Source organism: Alosa alosa, chromosome 1, assembly GCF_017589495.1.
Source record: "Alosa alosa isolate M-15738 ecotype Scorff River chromosome 1, AALO_Geno_1.1, whole genome shotgun sequence".
Classification (NCBI taxonomy): domain Eukaryota; kingdom Metazoa; phylum Chordata; class Actinopteri; order Clupeiformes; family Clupeidae; genus Alosa; species Alosa alosa.
The window spans coordinates 35,183,018-35,201,778 of NC_063189.1; the positions used below are offsets into that span (position 1 = coordinate 35,183,018).

The 18,761-nt window shown below is 42.6% G+C and overlaps 1 protein-coding gene across 1 annotated transcript; it reads left to right on the plus strand.

The window, feature by feature from the left end:
- The first annotated feature begins 2,866 nt into the window (after positions 1-2,866).
- On the plus strand, positions 2,867-18,412 carry rorcb (RAR-related orphan receptor C b). Its single transcript, XM_048241032.1, has 10 exons — positions 2,867-3,215; positions 7,183-7,268; positions 7,720-7,861; positions 8,333-8,833; positions 9,155-9,276; positions 9,690-9,822; positions 10,763-10,870; positions 11,726-11,836; positions 15,127-15,239; positions 15,629-18,412. The coding sequence occupies exons 1-10, from the start codon at positions 3,209-3,211 to the stop codon at positions 15,788-15,790; spliced, it is 1,485 nt and encodes a 494-aa protein (XP_048096989.1). The 5' UTR covers positions 2,867-3,208; the 3' UTR covers positions 15,791-18,412.
- Positions 18,413-18,761: the final 349 nt, after the last annotated feature.

Consider the following 18,761-nt stretch of genomic DNA (forward strand, 5'->3'; position numbering starts at 1 on the left):
ACCAGCATAGTTCACATACAAAATAGCCCATCATGCAATAATGTTATTGGCTGGTTAAATCACAAGGACTTACAGACTTCACATTATAGTAGATTCAATAACTAAACATACATGCACATTACAAGGCTAAAATTACTCTATTGCTGTGAGCCATACACCATTACCACAATGGGTCTCCCAGTAAACAGTAGTTAAATAGTTATCTCTCATGTTCTCTCAGATGGTCTCGTCCAGAATGTTCAACCCCATTGTTCATTGATCTCCACTGGTTATCCTCAGCTGCATCCTGCATGCATCAAATTCAAGTCACTAATACCTACCTAAAAAGGGACTGCTGAGTTTGCACCCACTTACTTAAAAATGTTCTCAAGGCTTATGCTACACCTCGACCACTGTGTTTTAACTAGGGACATTGTCTGGCACTGCCACCCCTACACACACGGTAATCCAGACTGTTTTCATGTGTTGTTTCCCTATGGTGACAGGTTGGGTGAAATGACCTCCCAAGTGCCACCAGAGCAGGTCTGGTTGCATTGGCAAAGTAGTATTGGTTGTCATCTTAGTATGGTTGTGTTTGCAAAGTAGTATTTATTTGTTACCTACGCCCTAATTTGCAATGCACCTTGTATGTTATTCCTCATATTGTGAGCTTTTGATAAAAGCATCTGCTAAATTAATCTGTGTAATGTAAATTCAGGAGAGAGAAGCAGTGAGGAGTAGCAGGAGACAGCGAGCTAGGCTAACACACTGACCCAGTGGCACTGGCCTGAGGTCATGGCAGATTACTGCTCGGTGGAGAGCGAGGGGGATTTGAGTGCTTTTGAAAGCAGAGAAAGGAGAGGGATTAATGGAATGAGAGCGAAGTGGGAGAGGGATTACTCTGCTGGGAACAGGATTGTAATGTAATCCATGTGGAATATGGCGCTTTCAGTCCATACAGGGGTCTGAGAGCAGGAGATGGTGCTGAGGAGTATTGCTCAGTCATTCGGCCGACATTTTGTGTTCCCTTGTGTGTGTGTGTGTGTGTGTGTGTGTGTGTGTGTGTGTGTGTGTGTGTGTGTGTGTGTGTGTGTGTGTGTGTGTGTCTATTGGGTCCATTTGTTTCTTTCTTCTCGTCTTTCTGTTTTTCTCATCTGACTGTTTTTCTACTCAGATCAGTCACCTGCTTTTGTATATCTCCTGGCCTTCTCTTATCTTATCTATGCCATTTTTCATTCTCTGCTCAGCGCCTGCAAATTACTCAACAACCACTCTTCCTTTTTATAGTAACGAAAAGCAGCTGCTTATTACCTATTACATTACATGCCTGTTAGTGCTTGCTCTCTCTCTCTTTCTCTCTCTCTCATTTTGCTTCTCTCTATTTCAGTCTGTCAGTGGTTATGTAAGGGTTAGGGTCAAAGTGTCACCATGGTTGCTAGTGGTAACAGTGAGCTGAGAGAGGCTGCAAAGAGGGGAACAAATGATTTAAAAAGAAGCGAGAATGTGTACTCACTGAAATAAAAAACAAAAAAAACAATTTCTTCTGTCTTCTACTGAGACAGAAGAAATTGTTTTGTTTTTACCAGATTCTTTAAAAAAACATACAATGCTTATTTCTCTATTATTCCTTATGAGTTGAGCCGACAGACTTGAAGAGGAGCAAGAAGGGACAGGAACCCAAGAAATGGCCCAATGGATAGACCTTCAAAAATAAACATACCCCGAAGAAATGGAAAGAGAGACAATGGGAAATTATATAACTTAACATGAAGGACACTGTACATGGACAAAAATAATGTTAGGAGGGAAGTCATGGTGTGTGTGTGTGTGTGTGTGTGTGTGTGTGTGTGTGTGTGTGTGTGTGTGTGTGTGTGTGTGTGCGCACGCGCGTGTGTGTGTGCGCGCGTGTGTGTGTGTGCGTGCGCGTGTGCATGCAGGGAGGGCGAGTGTGAGGAAGAGGGAGAGGGGAGGGAGGGACCATAGAATGGGAGTGCTTGGTGTAGCCTGCTGTGTACTCCTTAGCTGCTCTACTAACCTACTTACTGTAATCTCCCCTTCTCCTTGTTTCATAACTCAGTCTGCCAGTGAATTGCATCATTAAATCCCACGACCCGTGGTTGCAGAGTTATCATCTATCACCAAATACAAATCAATGCTGGTTTTCATACTGAAACAAAATAGGAATTTAAATGTGAAATTATAACACTTAGTCACCAAATGAGACTATCCATGGCTACTCCCTTAGCACTAAATCAGATGGGCTACACTGACAGCAGACTGAACAGTCACAAAACGTTTTTTTTTTTTACAAATCAAAACAGTACTGTCATGAGACAATCTGGGTTCCATTCTCCAGATGTCCACACAAGGAGCCAGAAGCACACGTTATATGATTCCAATTCTGATTACATAATCAGTGTTGACAAACACTGATCACTGAAAGCCTTGTATTAATCTACATCGTTAAAACGTAATATTGTAATCCAGATTTATCTACAAAACTATTAATTATTAACCACTTAATAAAAATATTATGGCATTAATTTACACAAGGAGAATTACCCTGCTTACAGACTGTCTTCGGATTTATCTATTTAACTAGGCTATGGTGACATCCAAAAACATTGTTTTTAACTATTTGAAGCCAGATTATGCTCAATTTTGGGCAGCTTTGCGGTGACTATAGAATTATTAGTACACAAAGCAAGAGCATTGGAGCACACTCTTAAGTTATTGTGTTTATTTTTTAGGCATATCGTCTTGCCAAAATGTGGTCTACGCGAAAGCAGAACCTATGCGTAAAACTAGAAAGAACGGATCCACCTTAAGAGCGGGGAAGGATGCGCGTCCCCGTGTGGAGTCTGTATGGGCCAGCAGAGTGAGATCATGTGAGAGTCCACGCGTCGAAAAGTAGGTTAGCAGGGTAGACTGAGAGGAAGGCACAGAGAGGGAAGGATTGACTAGGAAAGGGAGGAGAAATCGGAACGACGACAACGACGTTGCTCTTGAGTGCCGTACATTATAGAAATCGTATATCAAAAGTTGCATGAATTATCTCGACGGCTGAAAAACAAAGATCAGGAGATATTTGCGGTTATATTTACTCTCGATAATGCTCCACTTTGGAGCTAAAAGGTTATATTCTGCTAGCTATCTGAGGCTAGCCACCTAGCTGGCCAACTTGGCATTTTTTTCACATTGAGGAGTTCAACCCAAAGAAACAATCAAAATGAGAGGTGAGTAAATCATTATGATATTTCATGTAAATGGGCCAACAAATATTGTTGAGATATTCAGCTGTGTCTGGTGCATATATTTTTTTATAATCTGTATAGACATTTAATAATAATTATGCATAGCCATTCTGTTCTTTGCATATACATTCAGTTTGCACTGCTAAACATGCACGATGGGTGCAATGTTGAAGTTTCATTTGCAGGAGGACTTACATAATTTTCTGCGTATCACAGTAATCCTCCATTCTATCTCTGTGATGGGCTTGCCAGTTCGCACTGACCATGAGGTGGACTCCTGCACTGCTGAGTAACAGCGAAGTCTAGCCACCTATAGTTTGAATAGGTGTGCAGTAATTTGTCGTGGAGACATGTTCCCCTCAGCATTTGTAGAAATAGTTACGACGTTGTATTTCTATTGCGATTTGCAAACCATAACTGTGACCATATATATTAGGGTATTGTATTTTACAGATTCTTGCCTGTGTTTACGTGTGTGTAGTTTGTTTAAGGTAATCTTTAGAGGACGCCTTATGGTCTGATTTTTATGACAAGGCGTACGTTGTAATGGGAGGGGGGACAATAGACCCACTCTATGTATCTTTAACAATAATCAATGAAATGTTCCTATTGTAGCAATCAATGTTACTTTGTAACAATTCGTCATGTTAAATATGTAGCGTGAATTCTGCCACAATTGTTGCAACTGGTTAGTAGCATAACGGTCATGGTTTCTGTCAAATATTGACAACTTGGCTCAACTGATTGGCCACAATGATATTTCATGGACGAAAACTTGCAGATCTGTTTCCTGTTAATGTCAGTGGTATCAGTCGCGTGTTGTGAGCATGTTGTTGTTTTCAGGTTCCAGCATGGCCGGTTGTGTGAGCTGTAGAGAGTTAACTGTTCTACTGACCTAGTTATGTCACCGAACATTACGCCACACCCGCGGGAGGGGGAGGGGGAGGGGGGCAAGCTAAGAGAGGGAGAGGGGAGGAAAGGGGCGGGTCTTAGGTAGGACGTGTAAACCCACGCGGTTTGTTTGCAAAGTAGCGCTGTTGGTGGTGGGTGTTTGAACTTGAGATACTGACTAGAGGACTACTAAAGAGTTCTTGGATTAAGTTAGGGATAATGTATGGTATAATACTATGTGGATTTTATGCAAATGCATGTTTTCATTTAGACTAGCCTATGTCACCTGATACAATAGATAACATGTTATGTTTGGTTTGTGTGGTTACTATTTTCACATTTGACTGCTGTTGGAATGCTTCCTATAACACTGGTTATTATAGGCCTATTAACATGTCAGCAGCCGAGCCTATTTGTACATTACGTAAGGAAGCAACTAGTTAGTTGTAAAGTTGTGTATTTTCTGTTAGCAGCTGTAAACAGTAAGGCAGTGTGTTTTTTGTTTGAAAAGGATACTGAATGAGACTGGGATTTTTTTTAGATCTGCAGAGTTCAATAAGTTCAGTTGGCCTGTCTCCTAACCCAACTCTTTTCCCCATAGACTTTTCTAGGAAATTACATATCCTCACAACTTGCTGGGATTGCATTTCCAAAGTGTTTCTCAGGAGCACCGATAACAAAGCATGAACTAGAAAGCAGTGTTTCTCCTTAGATATCCCCAATTACAGCATATCTCACAGAAATAAGGAGTCAGCACAAATAATCAGTTCATGTGTAGAGGGAAGATGACCTATAGAAGTTCGGTAGATGATGGATAAAGTTGAAAGTTCCTCATTCGTGAATGTGTGACCTTTGCACGGCACAAGGTGGGGAGCAAAAACGGGTGGTGCAATAATAACGGAACAGGGCTAACTAGTAAAGCTACGTGGACACGATGCACTCTTACAAACAGAGATTAAAAAGCTGGTAGTACTTAACGTGCCTTGCGTTTAATGGGAGCCTGGTTGTGCTTGCTGTTCAGCATTTGGACACCATTACACATAAATCTTGTTTTTCCTGGACATTACTATTGGCTCAGGAACATGCCTGGGCATGCTTATACATCGCATGACATTATGGCAACATGGTTGTGGTTACCCATACTCAAAGTGGCAGAACAAAATAATTAAATCTCAGGTTGTCTTTACCATGGCTGTTAACAGTCTTAAAAATAATCTCTTTAGGTTTTATGAGTTCCATAATGGGTTGTAAAAGTCACCCTTCAATGATAGGTCATTGGCTTTCTGTTCTTTCTACCCCAACAACTGTCTGCCTTAGCTATGACATAACAGGCACTCAGCTAAACTAAACATTTCGATTGGCAGTTCCTTCATTCTGCATGTACTTAGTCATGTAGTGTCTTTGTGTCCATGTGGGCATATAGTGCCTCTCCCTCTGTGCGTCAGTAGAGTTAACGATTGCTTTGTAGTCTGTAGTCAGGTACGTGCCACTGTGTGAATTCATAATTGTAGATTTGTCCACTATAGGAAACCACTATCTGGTTTAATTGTGTTAAAAGTGTTATTGTGACTTGTCTTCTTTGTCTTGTCTTGTAGTTTAATAGTAGGTTTAGGTCCTATGGTCTGTAGCCTAATTCAAGCCAGATGTAATAGACAGTTTATGAACATGCGCATATCCTTATAATGTGTATTAAAGTGTAGTGCTTTGGTTTGTAAAGTGTATAACGGAGTATGTTTTAGGTTGTGTATTAGGCTGACTTGGTATAGGTTTGTTTTATGCATAACCTCAATGCGAAGTCTTTTGCTGTTCCACCTTAAAAGATGAAAAAAGGAAAAGGCTTTGCAAATGGTGAACACTCCGCTGCCTCCCACACCCTCCCCTTTTCAATGGGAAAGTGTGTCAGTAGGACAGCTCATCCAGATGGGCTGACAGCCCAGTCAAGTTAAATGACATTTTGCGCAGCCACTCAGAAATCCACTCACTCTGGAGCCAGCCAATACCTGGTGAAAAGGCGGAGCGGTAGCATTACTAGACTGGCCGCCCCTCAGTGACTGTGTTTGTGGAATGTTAGCAGACGGCAGTTATATAACCAGAGCACAGGAGGGGGAGGGGGAGCGCTTATGGGATTACAGATTTTTCCATTGCATGCCTCAATATATCCTGGTCATTGCTTTCGGCTGACAGAGGGAACGAGGAGTACAAAATGGAGGACAAAGATATTTTTTTCCAGCTATTATCTCTGTGTTATATTGCAGAGAGAGAGAGAGAGCTGTTAAAAGTTAATGCTGATTAATCATCCTGCATGTAGGAAAATGCATGTTCAGCAAACTATTCTGACTAACTTTATTGAGCTAGTTATGTTGTGCGCTTTATGATTGAGCTGCAGATTGAGCTCTATATATTTGTGAATGAGAGAGAGATAGAAAAGTCTTCCTGATTACCTTGTTACCTAACTGGTAGCTCAGCTCTTGATATACAGTACAGTCTGCCGGTGTTAAGGCACAGGATACTGCACTGACTGACACATGACTCCAGGCTATTCCTGTCACAGAGGAAAGGGCACAGTGTCTTCAGTTGGAGCAGCGTAGCACACACACACACACACACACACACACACACACACATACTTAAAAGCAACCAACATAATGCACTCTCCATCTTGATGGGTATAGTTGCATAAGGATAACCTAGTGATCTCATTGTGTTGTTGATTTTCCTTTTGTATGAGAAGATGAGGGGTGCAATATTATTACCTCTTAACATATCACACAATCAAGGTAGAGGGCCTAAGTAAATATTAAAAGTGCTTCACAAAGTATAGCCTTAATGTTTCAATGGTTAATTGCTCCTCCAGAATCACTCAACAATCTCTGTGTAGTGAGTGCACTGCTCATTTGCATAACTTCTACATAAATGGGTGTCTTCTGGAAAGTATTCTGTTTTTGTCACAACCTTATTTGTTGTGCTTCTGTAGTCCTCAAGATTACACCACATGTCTGTCAGGTATGCTTATATTGCGTGAATTGTGTTGTAATGTGTCAAATCTCTGTCTTTGCAGCCCAAATTGAGGTGATACCTTGTAAAATCTGTGGGGACAAATCTTCAGGGATCCACTATGGCGTGATCACATGTGAAGGCTGCAAGGTAAGCAGGAAAAAGCACCTGGCAAACTTATCAAGTGGAGAGGCTTTTGGCAGTTTTGATACCAATTTTGCCATTGGCAGACCGCTTTAAACTCAGTCGGCGCTGTATGAAACTAGACAAAAGAAATTCCAGGCTGACCGTTTGATTAAACATTCATAGAGCAGCACTCCAGTTCCTGGACTAGCTTTCTGAGGCCTTACATAACTCTCTCTTTTCCTTCATTAAAACTCGGCGTCGGTTGATGGCAATACTCTTGGCTCATAATTGTTAGGGGCTTTGAACATGACGCGTGCCCATGCAGCCCTTCTGAATCCACATGGAGGAAACGGCTCACATCTGCTCAGATGATGTCTGTACTATAGCGCTCTAATGAAGAGGCTGAGCCAAGCTGACAGCAGGCCAGTGTTTTATGTCGGCTAACCCACCCCCTCCTCTCTCTCTCCTCTTGCAGGGCTTCTTCCGCCGCAGCCAGCAAAACAATGCCATGTACTCGTGCTCACGGCAGAGGAACTGCCTCATCGACCGCACCAACCGTAACCGCTGCCAGCACTGCCGTTTGCAGAAGTGCCTGACACTGGGCATGAGCCGTGATGGTGAGTACGGGCTGTTGATGTGTCCTTGTGTGTTTGCGTGGTGTCAGAGATATTCTGCACACACTCGTAAATCCAGGGAGATGGTAATATAATGTAACATAATGTAACAATACGTGTGGCCTTTTTTACTCTCAAAGCTAAAGAAGTGGACAGGTCTGATATTACATATACCCCATTATGTAATGCATTTTTAACTAGCATTTTAACATAAGCTATCTATTCAGTCTGTCCATCATTCAAACAATCAATCAAACAATGTTCTCACCTCCTCATCATCTATGCAACCAAGATTAAGTACAATAATATGTAACATTTTTATTTTATAATAATGAAAATTCAGAGATTATATTAGATGAACACAACAAGAGCAGTCAGTTGCCCTGCCACATGCACTGCAACTCTGCCTACATACAGTACAACACAAGCAGGGATTTACCTTAAAGATCTAATCATAACATTTTACCCTCACAGCGGTGAAGTTCGGCCGCATGTCCAAGAAGCAGCGCGACAGCCTGTACGCCGAGGTGCAGAAGCACCAGAAGTCTCAGTCCGAGTGCCTGAGTGGAGGCGCGGTGATGGCGGGCGGCCAGGGGGGCCGCGAGGACAGCGGGGAGGAGGGCGGCAACAGCCGCTCCTACAGCAGTGGAGGCTCCAGCACCACCACCCTCAGCGACCTGGACGACATCGCCGCACTGCCCGACATGCTGTTCGACCTGCCGCTGACGCCCGAGGAGGCCAGCGAGTACTGCAGTGGCCTGGAGATGCTGGGCGGAGGCGGTTACGGAGGAGGAGGAGGGGGCAGCGCTGGCAGCGGCTCCTCCAACCAGAGCTCGCCTGAGCCCAGCAGCATGGACTCGGGAGACGGAGGGAGTCCGCTGGTCAAGCACGAGTACCAGATGCTGGCGGAAACGGGCGTGCTCACACACTCCCCCCTGGGGTCCCTGCCGGACGACTGCTCCCTGCTGGATATAGGTAAGACTGAGAGGGGCCGTGAGACGGGATGGAGGGACTGTAAGGTGTTGGCAGGGCTGATGGGACAGATGGGGCAAAGGTGGTTGGATAGACACCACTGTTGGATAGATGAGTGGACGCCAGGGCAGGTGACTGGATGAGTGGGGATTGGACTGTGAGGAAAATGGATGAATTGAAGGATTGAAGGCACAGTGGAGTTTAGGTTTAGAAATGAGAGTTAATAAACTTGATTGATCAATCTAAGAATTGTAGGAATTGTAGCAGGATATTGTATAATACTGTGGTAATAATTTGTTTGTATGTGTGTGTGTGTTGTTATAGAGCGAATCACACAAAATGTGGTCAAGTCCCACCTGGAAACATGTCAGTACGGCACAGAGGAGCTGAAGAGGCTCACTTGGAGTCAGTACACGCCCGAGGAGACGCGCCACTTCCAGTGCAAGGTGAGCCCCCTAGCTGCCACTCACTCACTCACTTACTCACTTACTCTCACACACACACACACACACACACACACACACACACACACACACACACACATACACGCACGCACTCACTCACTCACACACTCACACACTCACTCACTTACTCACTTACTCTCACACACACACACACACACACACACACACACACACACATACACACACTCACACACTCACTCACTCACTCACTCACTCACTCACTCACTCACTCACTCACGCACGCACGCACGCACGCACGCACGCACGCACTCACTCACTCACTCACAAAAGCACAAGCCCATTTTGCTGTGTGGACATATGAGGAAATGTGTCCCCCCCTCCCGCCCTCCCTCTTCACATGTTTGTTTGTGTGTCTTCCTCCGTCGTGTCCTCAGTCTGCCGAGTGGATGTGGCCCCGCTGTGCCCTGCACATCACCCACGCCGTCCAGTACGTGGTGGAGTTTGCCAAGCGCATCAGCGGCTTCATGGACCTTTGCCAGAACGACCAGATCATCCTACTCAAAGCAGGTCAGTAATCATCACCGTCTCACATGCACAGGCTTATACACACACACACACACACACACACACACACACACACACACACACACACACACACACACACACACTATTACAAAACGAAAGATGACACACTCAGAGGAATGATACCTGTTAGTCTAGTTGTGCACAGACTGGAAAAGCGGGCGTCATATTTGTTCTGGGACTCAACGGGTGTCTCTCTCTGTCACACATCTGAACACGTCAGCAAACAAACATGCATATTTGGGACCAGGGTGCCAGTCTGTGTCTGACCATTTGTAGCTGCCTAACCGGGCAACAGGTAGGTGACAACTACAAATGGAGAAAACATTAGAGCACACACACACACGCATGCACGCGCGCGCACACACACACACACACACACACACACACAACTCCCTCATTCTCTCTCTCTCCCCTCTACATACAGACTTACCAGTATACACTCTCACCTGCGCATATTGACACCAACAGCCTGCTCAGTACTGCATAGCCATTTAATGTAGTTGAACATTTTTGTCTTGTTCATGAGCTAACTTTTTGCTCTTTTGTCCCTTTGTCTCTCCAATCTTCTCTCTCTATGTGCTCTCTGTTGCACTTTTATCAATCTCATAACTAAATCCCTTTGGCGGGATAATCAAACCCAAAATGAACCTAAATCCGTCAAACATTACTCATCAAACAATTCTCTATTTATATAAATTCCTTTTATATAAATATTCAATTTTGTTGAAATATAAATGTTTGGAATGTGTTTTGGTTGAATGCAATTCTGATCTTTATCCTGGTGTTGTTCAAATGACATTCCCTTTGCACATCTACTTGGATCAAAATTGCACCTTGTATGTTATTGCACGGTGGAGCATCTCCCCCCTCCCTCCTCCCTCCCTTCCCCCTTCTTCTCTCTGTTTATGGTCGTCCTCTCCAGGCTGCCTGGAGGTGCTGCTGATCCGTGTGTGTCGTGCATACAACTCCTCTAACAACACTATGTTTTTCGATGGCAAGTTTGCCAGTCCCCAGCTCTTCAAGGCTCTAGGTGAGTGCTCTCCGCCTGAATCTAATAACAACTTAATCAGCTTGATGGGTTGATGGTTCAGGATCTAGTCATCTATTTATATATTTGTGTGGTAACACTTTTATTGAACTCTGTAGCAGTGTAATGTGTTGTGTATTCTGCATAACAATGTCATCCCTTATACATGGGACAACTTTTTGATGAATGTTGCTGGGCAACCACATAACCAATTCCATTTATTCTTGATCATGATGGATCATAATGATTTACCTACTGATGATTAAATTAAAATTTGGAATTCATGCCAGAACCACAATAATGAGGAAAATTGCCCAGCAGCCTTGCTCAAAAAGTTGCCCCAGGTGTCATTAGCTTTAAAAAGGTGTTCTTTATAGTCACCATTGGCTCCCTTCTCTAATACTGCAATATAACCTATGCCCAACTGCACATAGATAGATAGATAGATAGATAGATAGATAGATAGATAGATAGATAGATAGATTGATAGATACTTTGTTGATCCCCAAGGGGAAATTCATACACAGGGAGATTACACTGAGGGGGTTATGCTGTATCTTAGGAAGTCTGTTTACTTTGGCCCACGTTATTACACCTGAGTTGATTTAAAAATACCCGACTAATGTCAACATCTGATAATAGACAGCACACATTTTATTTTGTGGATACCTTGCCAATGGGTTATGCATGAGTCAGTGAATCCATTCAAATTGTTACCTCAGCTATTTGTGTAACAAGTCCTTGTAGCAGAACATCTAGAAGACAGAACACATGCAGAGTTTGTGTTTCTTTTGTGTTGGATGTTAACCTCTTCTGTACTCTCTCTTGCTCTCTCTGTATGTGTGTGTGTGTGTACAGGCTGTGATGACCTTGTAAACGCTGTCTTTGACTTGGCCAAAGGCCTGAGCCGTCTTCAGCTGTCGGAGGAGGAGATGGCGTTGTTTAGTGCTGCTGTTCTGCTATCCCCAGGTTAGTTGCAACAGCCATTTACCTAACAGCTATGCAAGCTTTTGCATTTTGAATGCAATGTACAGCATAGACATCATCATCATCATCATCATCAACCGTTGTTTATTCAGGGGAAATTGACTGAGCATTAAGCTCTTTTACAGCAACGCCCTGAGTTTACAAACAAAGAATCAAACAAAAACAACTATGTGATGGACTTGAGTGCCGTGACTCGCCAGCATACCCAAGACCTAGCACAGACAGACGAACAAACAAATTATACAACAAACAACAAACAAATCATTAATCAAACAAAAATAGGCCAAAAGGAGCGGCACATCTGGCCAGCGTCCCCATTACTAGGCAACCTGACATACAAGACATTGACACACAGAATAAAAGGTGCCGGACGGAGCGGCATAGTCGCCTGCATACCCGCGACACCAAGACATGACAAATATATTTTAAAAAATAACAATAACAAACACAAGACAAAAGATGCCGGACAGAGCGGCGTAGTCGTCAGCGTACCCGTGACACCAAGACATGACAAATATATTTAAAAAACTAGATGTACCGCAGAGCGGTACAAAATATGACCGCTGCCCAGTCCAGCACATTTTTTCCACAAAAATAAATCACGCTGAAAGGCCTATATGGTTCTAACTGTCTCACTAAATTGCATTATCCACACTCAATTCTCACTGGTATCTGCTAGACAACAAGTACCAAAACATGATTAGTTCATAGATTTCACATGTAAAATTCATTTTATACAACCCCATCTTGCTTGTTCATAATTCTGAGAAATTCTTGAATTGTGTGCATGTGTGCGTGTACACGTTTATGTTTATGTGTGTGGGTGTGTGTGTGTGTGTGTATGTGCGTGCTTGTGTGTTTGCCTGCGTATGTGTGTTTGTGCGTACATATGTCTACTGTGTGAGTATGTGTCATACGTATGATTACTGTGAATGTATGTGTGTGCGTGTGTATCTGTTTATGCACATGTGTGCACATGGAATGGGTTAACATGACCCCTGGAGGCAAACATACGGAAAAAAATTGGTCATCCTAGGCCCTCACGGTTCTCAAGATATTCACAGAAAACTGTGTCTGCCCTACCCTCCTTTTCAGGGGGTCCAGTACAGAGGGGGCTACAGATCAAAACGAAAAACGATGGTTCCATGCTATCCATGTGGGGTTACATGCCCACCAAGTTTCGATGTACCCGGTCTTTCAGTGTCCCGAATCCTTGTTGGTATCACGGTCACTAAATGTACACATAAATTATTTTATTGTAAGGCCCCCATGAACGAAAGTTCACAAAACTTGGCATGCATTCGGAGGGTGTCATAATGATCCTACACTTTCAATTTCATTTTTAGTTTTGACCATGTCAGCCAGAGATATTGTGATGAAAACACCTAATTTTTGCTTTTAATTTTTAACTAGGTGGTGATATACATGAAATAAGTGGTAATGGGATGGGTTGACATGCCCCTTAAGACCAACATACAAAAAAAGGTGGACCTCCTAGGCCCCACGGTTCTCGAGATATTCACAGAAAACTGTCTCCGGCCACCTACAGGCCAGTTGGTGTATAGTAACATAAATTAATTTATTGTGTGGCCCCCATGAACGAATTCCACGAAACTTGGCGTGCATTCAGAGGGTGTCATAATGATCCTACACTTCCAATTTCGTGCAGTTTTGACTATGTTAGGTCACAGATACCTCGCGATTACAACACCTCATTTTTACTTTTTGTGTTTAACTAGGTGGCTTTGCTACATGAAATGAGTGGTTATGGAATGGGTTGACATGGCCCCTTGAGATCAACATACAAAAAAAAATGGTCCTCGTAAACCTTACGGTTCTCGAGATATTCACAGAAAACTGTGTCTGCCCTTCCCTCCTTTCGGGGGGTGCAGTCCAGCGGGGGGGCTACAGATCAAAATGAAAAACGATGGTTCCATGCTATCCATATGGGGTTACATGCCCACCCAGTTTCGTCTACCCCGGTCTTTCAGTGTCCCGGGAATCCTTGACGGAAATTTGGACATGCTGCGCGGCGGTTATAATAACAATAACAAACACAAGACAAAAGATGCCGGACAGAGCGGCATAGTCGTCAGCATACCCGTGACACCAAGACATGACAAATATGTGACCCTGTAAGGCGAAACCAGTCGTTTGGCGCACGGTGCTATTTTGAGAAAATCCACGATAAACAAATGTACAGGTTAAAATGTCGAATTTCACGTTTTCGCATAATTAGACAGTATACAGTCTAGACTTTCATTTTGTGAACAAATTTCACGGATAAACATAAGTTTTGACTGTTAAACCCTTACTTTATTTAGGTGAAGATTCAACACATTCCCTTTGTCCACACCGCTATAAGGTTTTACAGTAGGGTACGGTAGAGCTAATTTACTCATTAGGCTACTCATTACTCGTTACTCAATGTGTCAGCTCTATATCGTTCATGGCAGATGTAACCAAATATGAATGTGAAAGACTTGCCTTTCAGGGCACGAACGGTCAAAAGCACGAACTTTTAGAAATATCCTGGCGTCATTTTAGGGACCAGGAGAAGTTTTGCATTGAAGTAGGCTAGCGCATTTTAAAAGTAGGCTAGGCTATACACAATCTGTGTACACAGAACTTCCTCTCCCCTTACTTCCCCCGAAATACATTAATCATATTCTTTAGTGACACCTTATGACCGTCCCAGGTATTAACTACGGGGCAGAAAAAGACTCATTGCACGGTTGAAACTATGGTAGTCAGTCATCCGCTTCAAAGTCACGCTACCGTAAGGCTAATCATAGCTGTGCCCTCACACTATCTCATGCGGATAATTTACTTAAAAGGTGATTTTGTCCTCTTCTGGCGTGCTCGTGACAGGAGAACCATGCCAACTTTGGATCGCGGTTATCTTAGCGATACTTTTTGCAATACATATCGTTGGAAAGCTTAGTTTATGGTCGTTCGTGTGAGTACAATAACTTAATTTTGTAAATTTTACCAAAACGACTGGTTTCGCCTTGCAGGGTCACATATATTTAAAAATAACAATAACAAACAAAGACAAAAGATGCCAGCGGCGTAATCGCCAGCGTACCCGTGACACCAAGACATACAAGACAGACAATGAACAAATAATAAAAAGGAAAAAAGAAAATAAATAGCCAATTATGCCATGCTCATGAGACTATAATGAATGTCATAGCAGCAACGAACTGTTCATGTTTACATATGCTGAATTTGAATGCAGTGTGTGAATATAGCATGTTTGTGTTTTGTAGATCGGCCCTGGCTGACAGACACCCAGCAGGTTCATAAACTGCAGGAGAAAGTTTACCTGGCATTGCAGCACAGTCTACACATGTCCGGAGCATCTGCTGAAAAACTGGATAAGGTATGTGCAGCAACTGGACCATCTCTAGTCTTACTTGAGTCATTCTGTTACTCTTCAGGAAGTAAGAGGCAGGAAGCCTAGAGACTTAGTAGTAAGACTGAAGATAGTAAAGTAGTAGTTACTAGTTACTTACTAGTAACTTAGTAGTAAGACTGAAGATAGTAAAGCTCATTTGACCATTCTGTGGATCTCATGTGTGCATAATTTAAACAAAGAGAGCAAGTGCATCTTTTTGATCATAAGATATGGTAGTGCTTGTCTCATCAAGCTTTGCTAGGTTGATAATGAACTTATGCCTTGCTTGAAACAAAAAAGTACATATTTTCATGTCTTTGAATCATGAGAGCGTGTACTAATTATCCTCTCTCTAACCCCCATCTATATTTCAGATGGTTTCGAAGCTTCCTCAGATGAAGTCGATCTGCAATCTCCACATTGACAAGCTGGAGTTTTTCCGTCTGCTTCACCCTGAGACAGCCCACAGCTTTCCTCCACTCTACCGGGAAGTGTTTGGCAGTGAAATCACCTTTCCCGATTCCACCAACAGCTAAACACAAAGAGAGAAAGAGAGAAAATAAAATAAGAAAGGGAGATAGGGTTAGGAAGGAGAGAGTATGACAGAGAGGTTGTGTTTGGAGGATAGGGGAAATTAAAAGAAAAAAGACTTTAAATTGAGTGAAACTCAGCTAACCAGCAGCAGTTCTGCGACAATCCAGCACTTATTCACTGTCAAGAAGCCCCTTCTTACCATGCCCCTCTTGTCTGTCTGTCCCAGCACCAATCACTGTTGCAAGGGGCCAACACATTATCCATCAATGTTGTGTCTAATAGTTCCATTGACCACACAGGACATTGGACTCTCGCTCCATCAGCACACGCTGACTTGTGTTGTCTAGCCCTTGCATGTTCTTGAGATGCCCAGCTCTCGTGATGGGACAGACCCCAGTTCTCTCGCCTCCCCTGCTCCCCGCTCCTCAGTTTGATCATGAATGTAATCCCCCGGCCGTAGCACTTTCTCCCCAGAGAGGCCGAATGTACAGACTCTACTTTTGGCCCTGCATCGTACTTTATGAACCCTGTCGGCCAGAGTATTTTTAGCAGTTCAGATATCATTGAATTATCTGGGCACAGCACTGGAGCCTAATATTACCGGTGTTAAGGGACCAAGATCAACTCTCAGTATTCCCTTTTTCACAAAATGGACAAACAGACAGGGGTGATGCAGAGCTGAGAGGCTCACTATACACACATTGAGGTGGCACACATCTACAAAATAACAAGAGAAATCCTCATTCTCATACACATACACACACACACACACACACACACATTCAAATATTGCTCCCGTGTTTAAAGCACTTATAACTCATGTCGTGTACTTGTTTGTACAGGCACTTGTTTATTCAGTGTTTGGTGCTGTTACTATGTTTCTTTTTAATGCAATGTAAAACCTCAGTCCCATATCCCTTTCCCCTCAAAATGCCACTTAGAGAAAGAGTGAGAAATGACTATGTTTGTTTAATTTATACATACATTTATACATGATTATTTTAAAGAATGTATATAAATAAATATATATTAGGAGATACACAGAGAGAGAGAAAGCAACAGAGAGAGAGAGAAAGAAAGAAAGGAAGAGTCATTGAGGTAAAATGGAGGACAGCTGGTCAGTTTTTGAGAGAAATACCAAGAGAGACAGATCCAAATCAGGGTGGTCACCTGTCAATTGGCCTCCGGTTCCAGGGAAATGATGTACAAATGAGGCATGACAGCACAGACAAACTAAAGATGTGGAAACTGTCCAAAGAGGCTTCCGACGACCTCTTGGGAAAGTTGTGATTTTCGTCGCCATGTTGAACTTGGCTCTCAGGGTTTTCCTCTCTACAGTGTGCAGACTCCACCCTCCAGAACCCTCCAGAGAGACTCTGTAGCAGAGTCACTTCCAGGGCCAAATGGGGACGGAGTTTTACGTCTTGAGCAGAACTCCTCTGTTGAACGTTTTTTTTTACATGAAGGCGAAGGGGTCAGTGCTGCTTGAGTCTGTGTATGGACCTATCAGAAGCCCAAATGAAGGGCCCCAGACCTCACAGCCTGACCCTGTTGGACAATCCTGAGATGATCTGAGCGGAAGAGGAACTCTGCTAGGAGAAGAAGCATTTATATTAGTTTGTGTTCTCAGAAACAATGTTATACTAACCTTCGATCTGCAGGAATTGGACACAGATATACTCCTGTACAGTCTCCACCATCAGACTTGGACAGGACACACCCAATGTAAAAACACTGCAGGATTTTCAATGTAATATTTTGTAAATTGAGGCTCCTTTCTCCTTTAGCTTGTTTGACCACTTCCTGTCCTTCCGTCCTGTTGTTCTTTTATATGTACTTCGGCACAACTCAAGAGTTGACAGAGATCTCAGCTACCCCCCTGATTTTGCATTCGCAATTCCATCAGCAGCACTCTACGGAACATGTAACAGCACTGTTTAAATATAGGGGATAGCTGTAGGCCATAACAGCTTTTGATACGGATGTATTGGTGCAGTACATTATGTTTCCCGTGTTATGCCCGACATAGGATAGAGAACAGTTAAATTATCATTGGAATTATTTAACAAAAATCTCCACAGTATCTCTAAGTAACGCTAAAGTACCTGAATCTGATTGTATATACTTACAGTGCAATTGCCATTACTTTATATTATCCATCTAACAATCTGCCACGGGCCTTGGACGTTTGCTCTCTGACAGTCTCAGTAAGAACACAGCACAGCCTGTCCGACGCCTCAGTTTCTCCATAGAGCACCTTGTTTTTTGTTTGTTTCTTTGTTTGTTTTTGTTTTGTTTTTAATCTGAATATTCTGGATGCATCAAGTAAAGCATCAACCAAACGTAGACACTCAGGGAGATAGCTGGTCTCTGTCTCACCAGGCTTCACGTAGTCTACTCCACACTTTGCACCGAGTAGGAGACCCTTTATCCTTGATCACTGTGTCCAGTAGCTAGATATATATATATATATATATATATATTTTTTGTGAATGTCAATCACAAAGTGTCAAAGACCTTTCCTCTTTTCTCTGCATATATTACAGGATCTTTGAGCCTGAATTATATAAGACATAGGATACTTTAAAACAAATAAAAAAATAAATGAATAAAATTTAATGAAATTGTGAGTTTTATTGAAATTAAATGTTGGGTTTATCATGAGTTAATTTTTATCTACACAAAGTGCATCCTTTACATCGAGTCTGATTACGATGAAGCTGGTTATTATTATTATTATTATTAGGCTATTATTATTATTATTATTATTAGGCTATTATTATTATTATTATTATTATTATTATAGTCTAGTTGCAGTAGACTAGGTCCATATCCTTTTGAAATTTCAGTGTAGGCAATGGCATACCTACACCCATTTGGATTTTTGTTTTTTAGTAAATGTTATAAACTACAGAATTTATTTGAACGAACACAATACATATTGTGAAATTGGTTGTCACATGTAGCCAGAAA

What these genes read in the sequence shown, in the direction of transcription:
- rorcb (XM_048241032.1), top strand. An exon ending in GATCATCCTACTCAAAGCAG is followed by an intron (nt 9,823 to 10,762) that starts GTCAGTAATCAT and finishes CGTCCTCTCCAG; the next exon opens with GCTGCCTGGAGGTGCTGCTG. An exon ending in TGCTGTTCTGCTATCCCCAG is followed by an intron (nt 11,837 to 15,126) that starts GTTAGTTGCAAC and finishes TGTGTTTTGTAG; the next exon opens with ATCGGCCCTGGCTGACAGAC.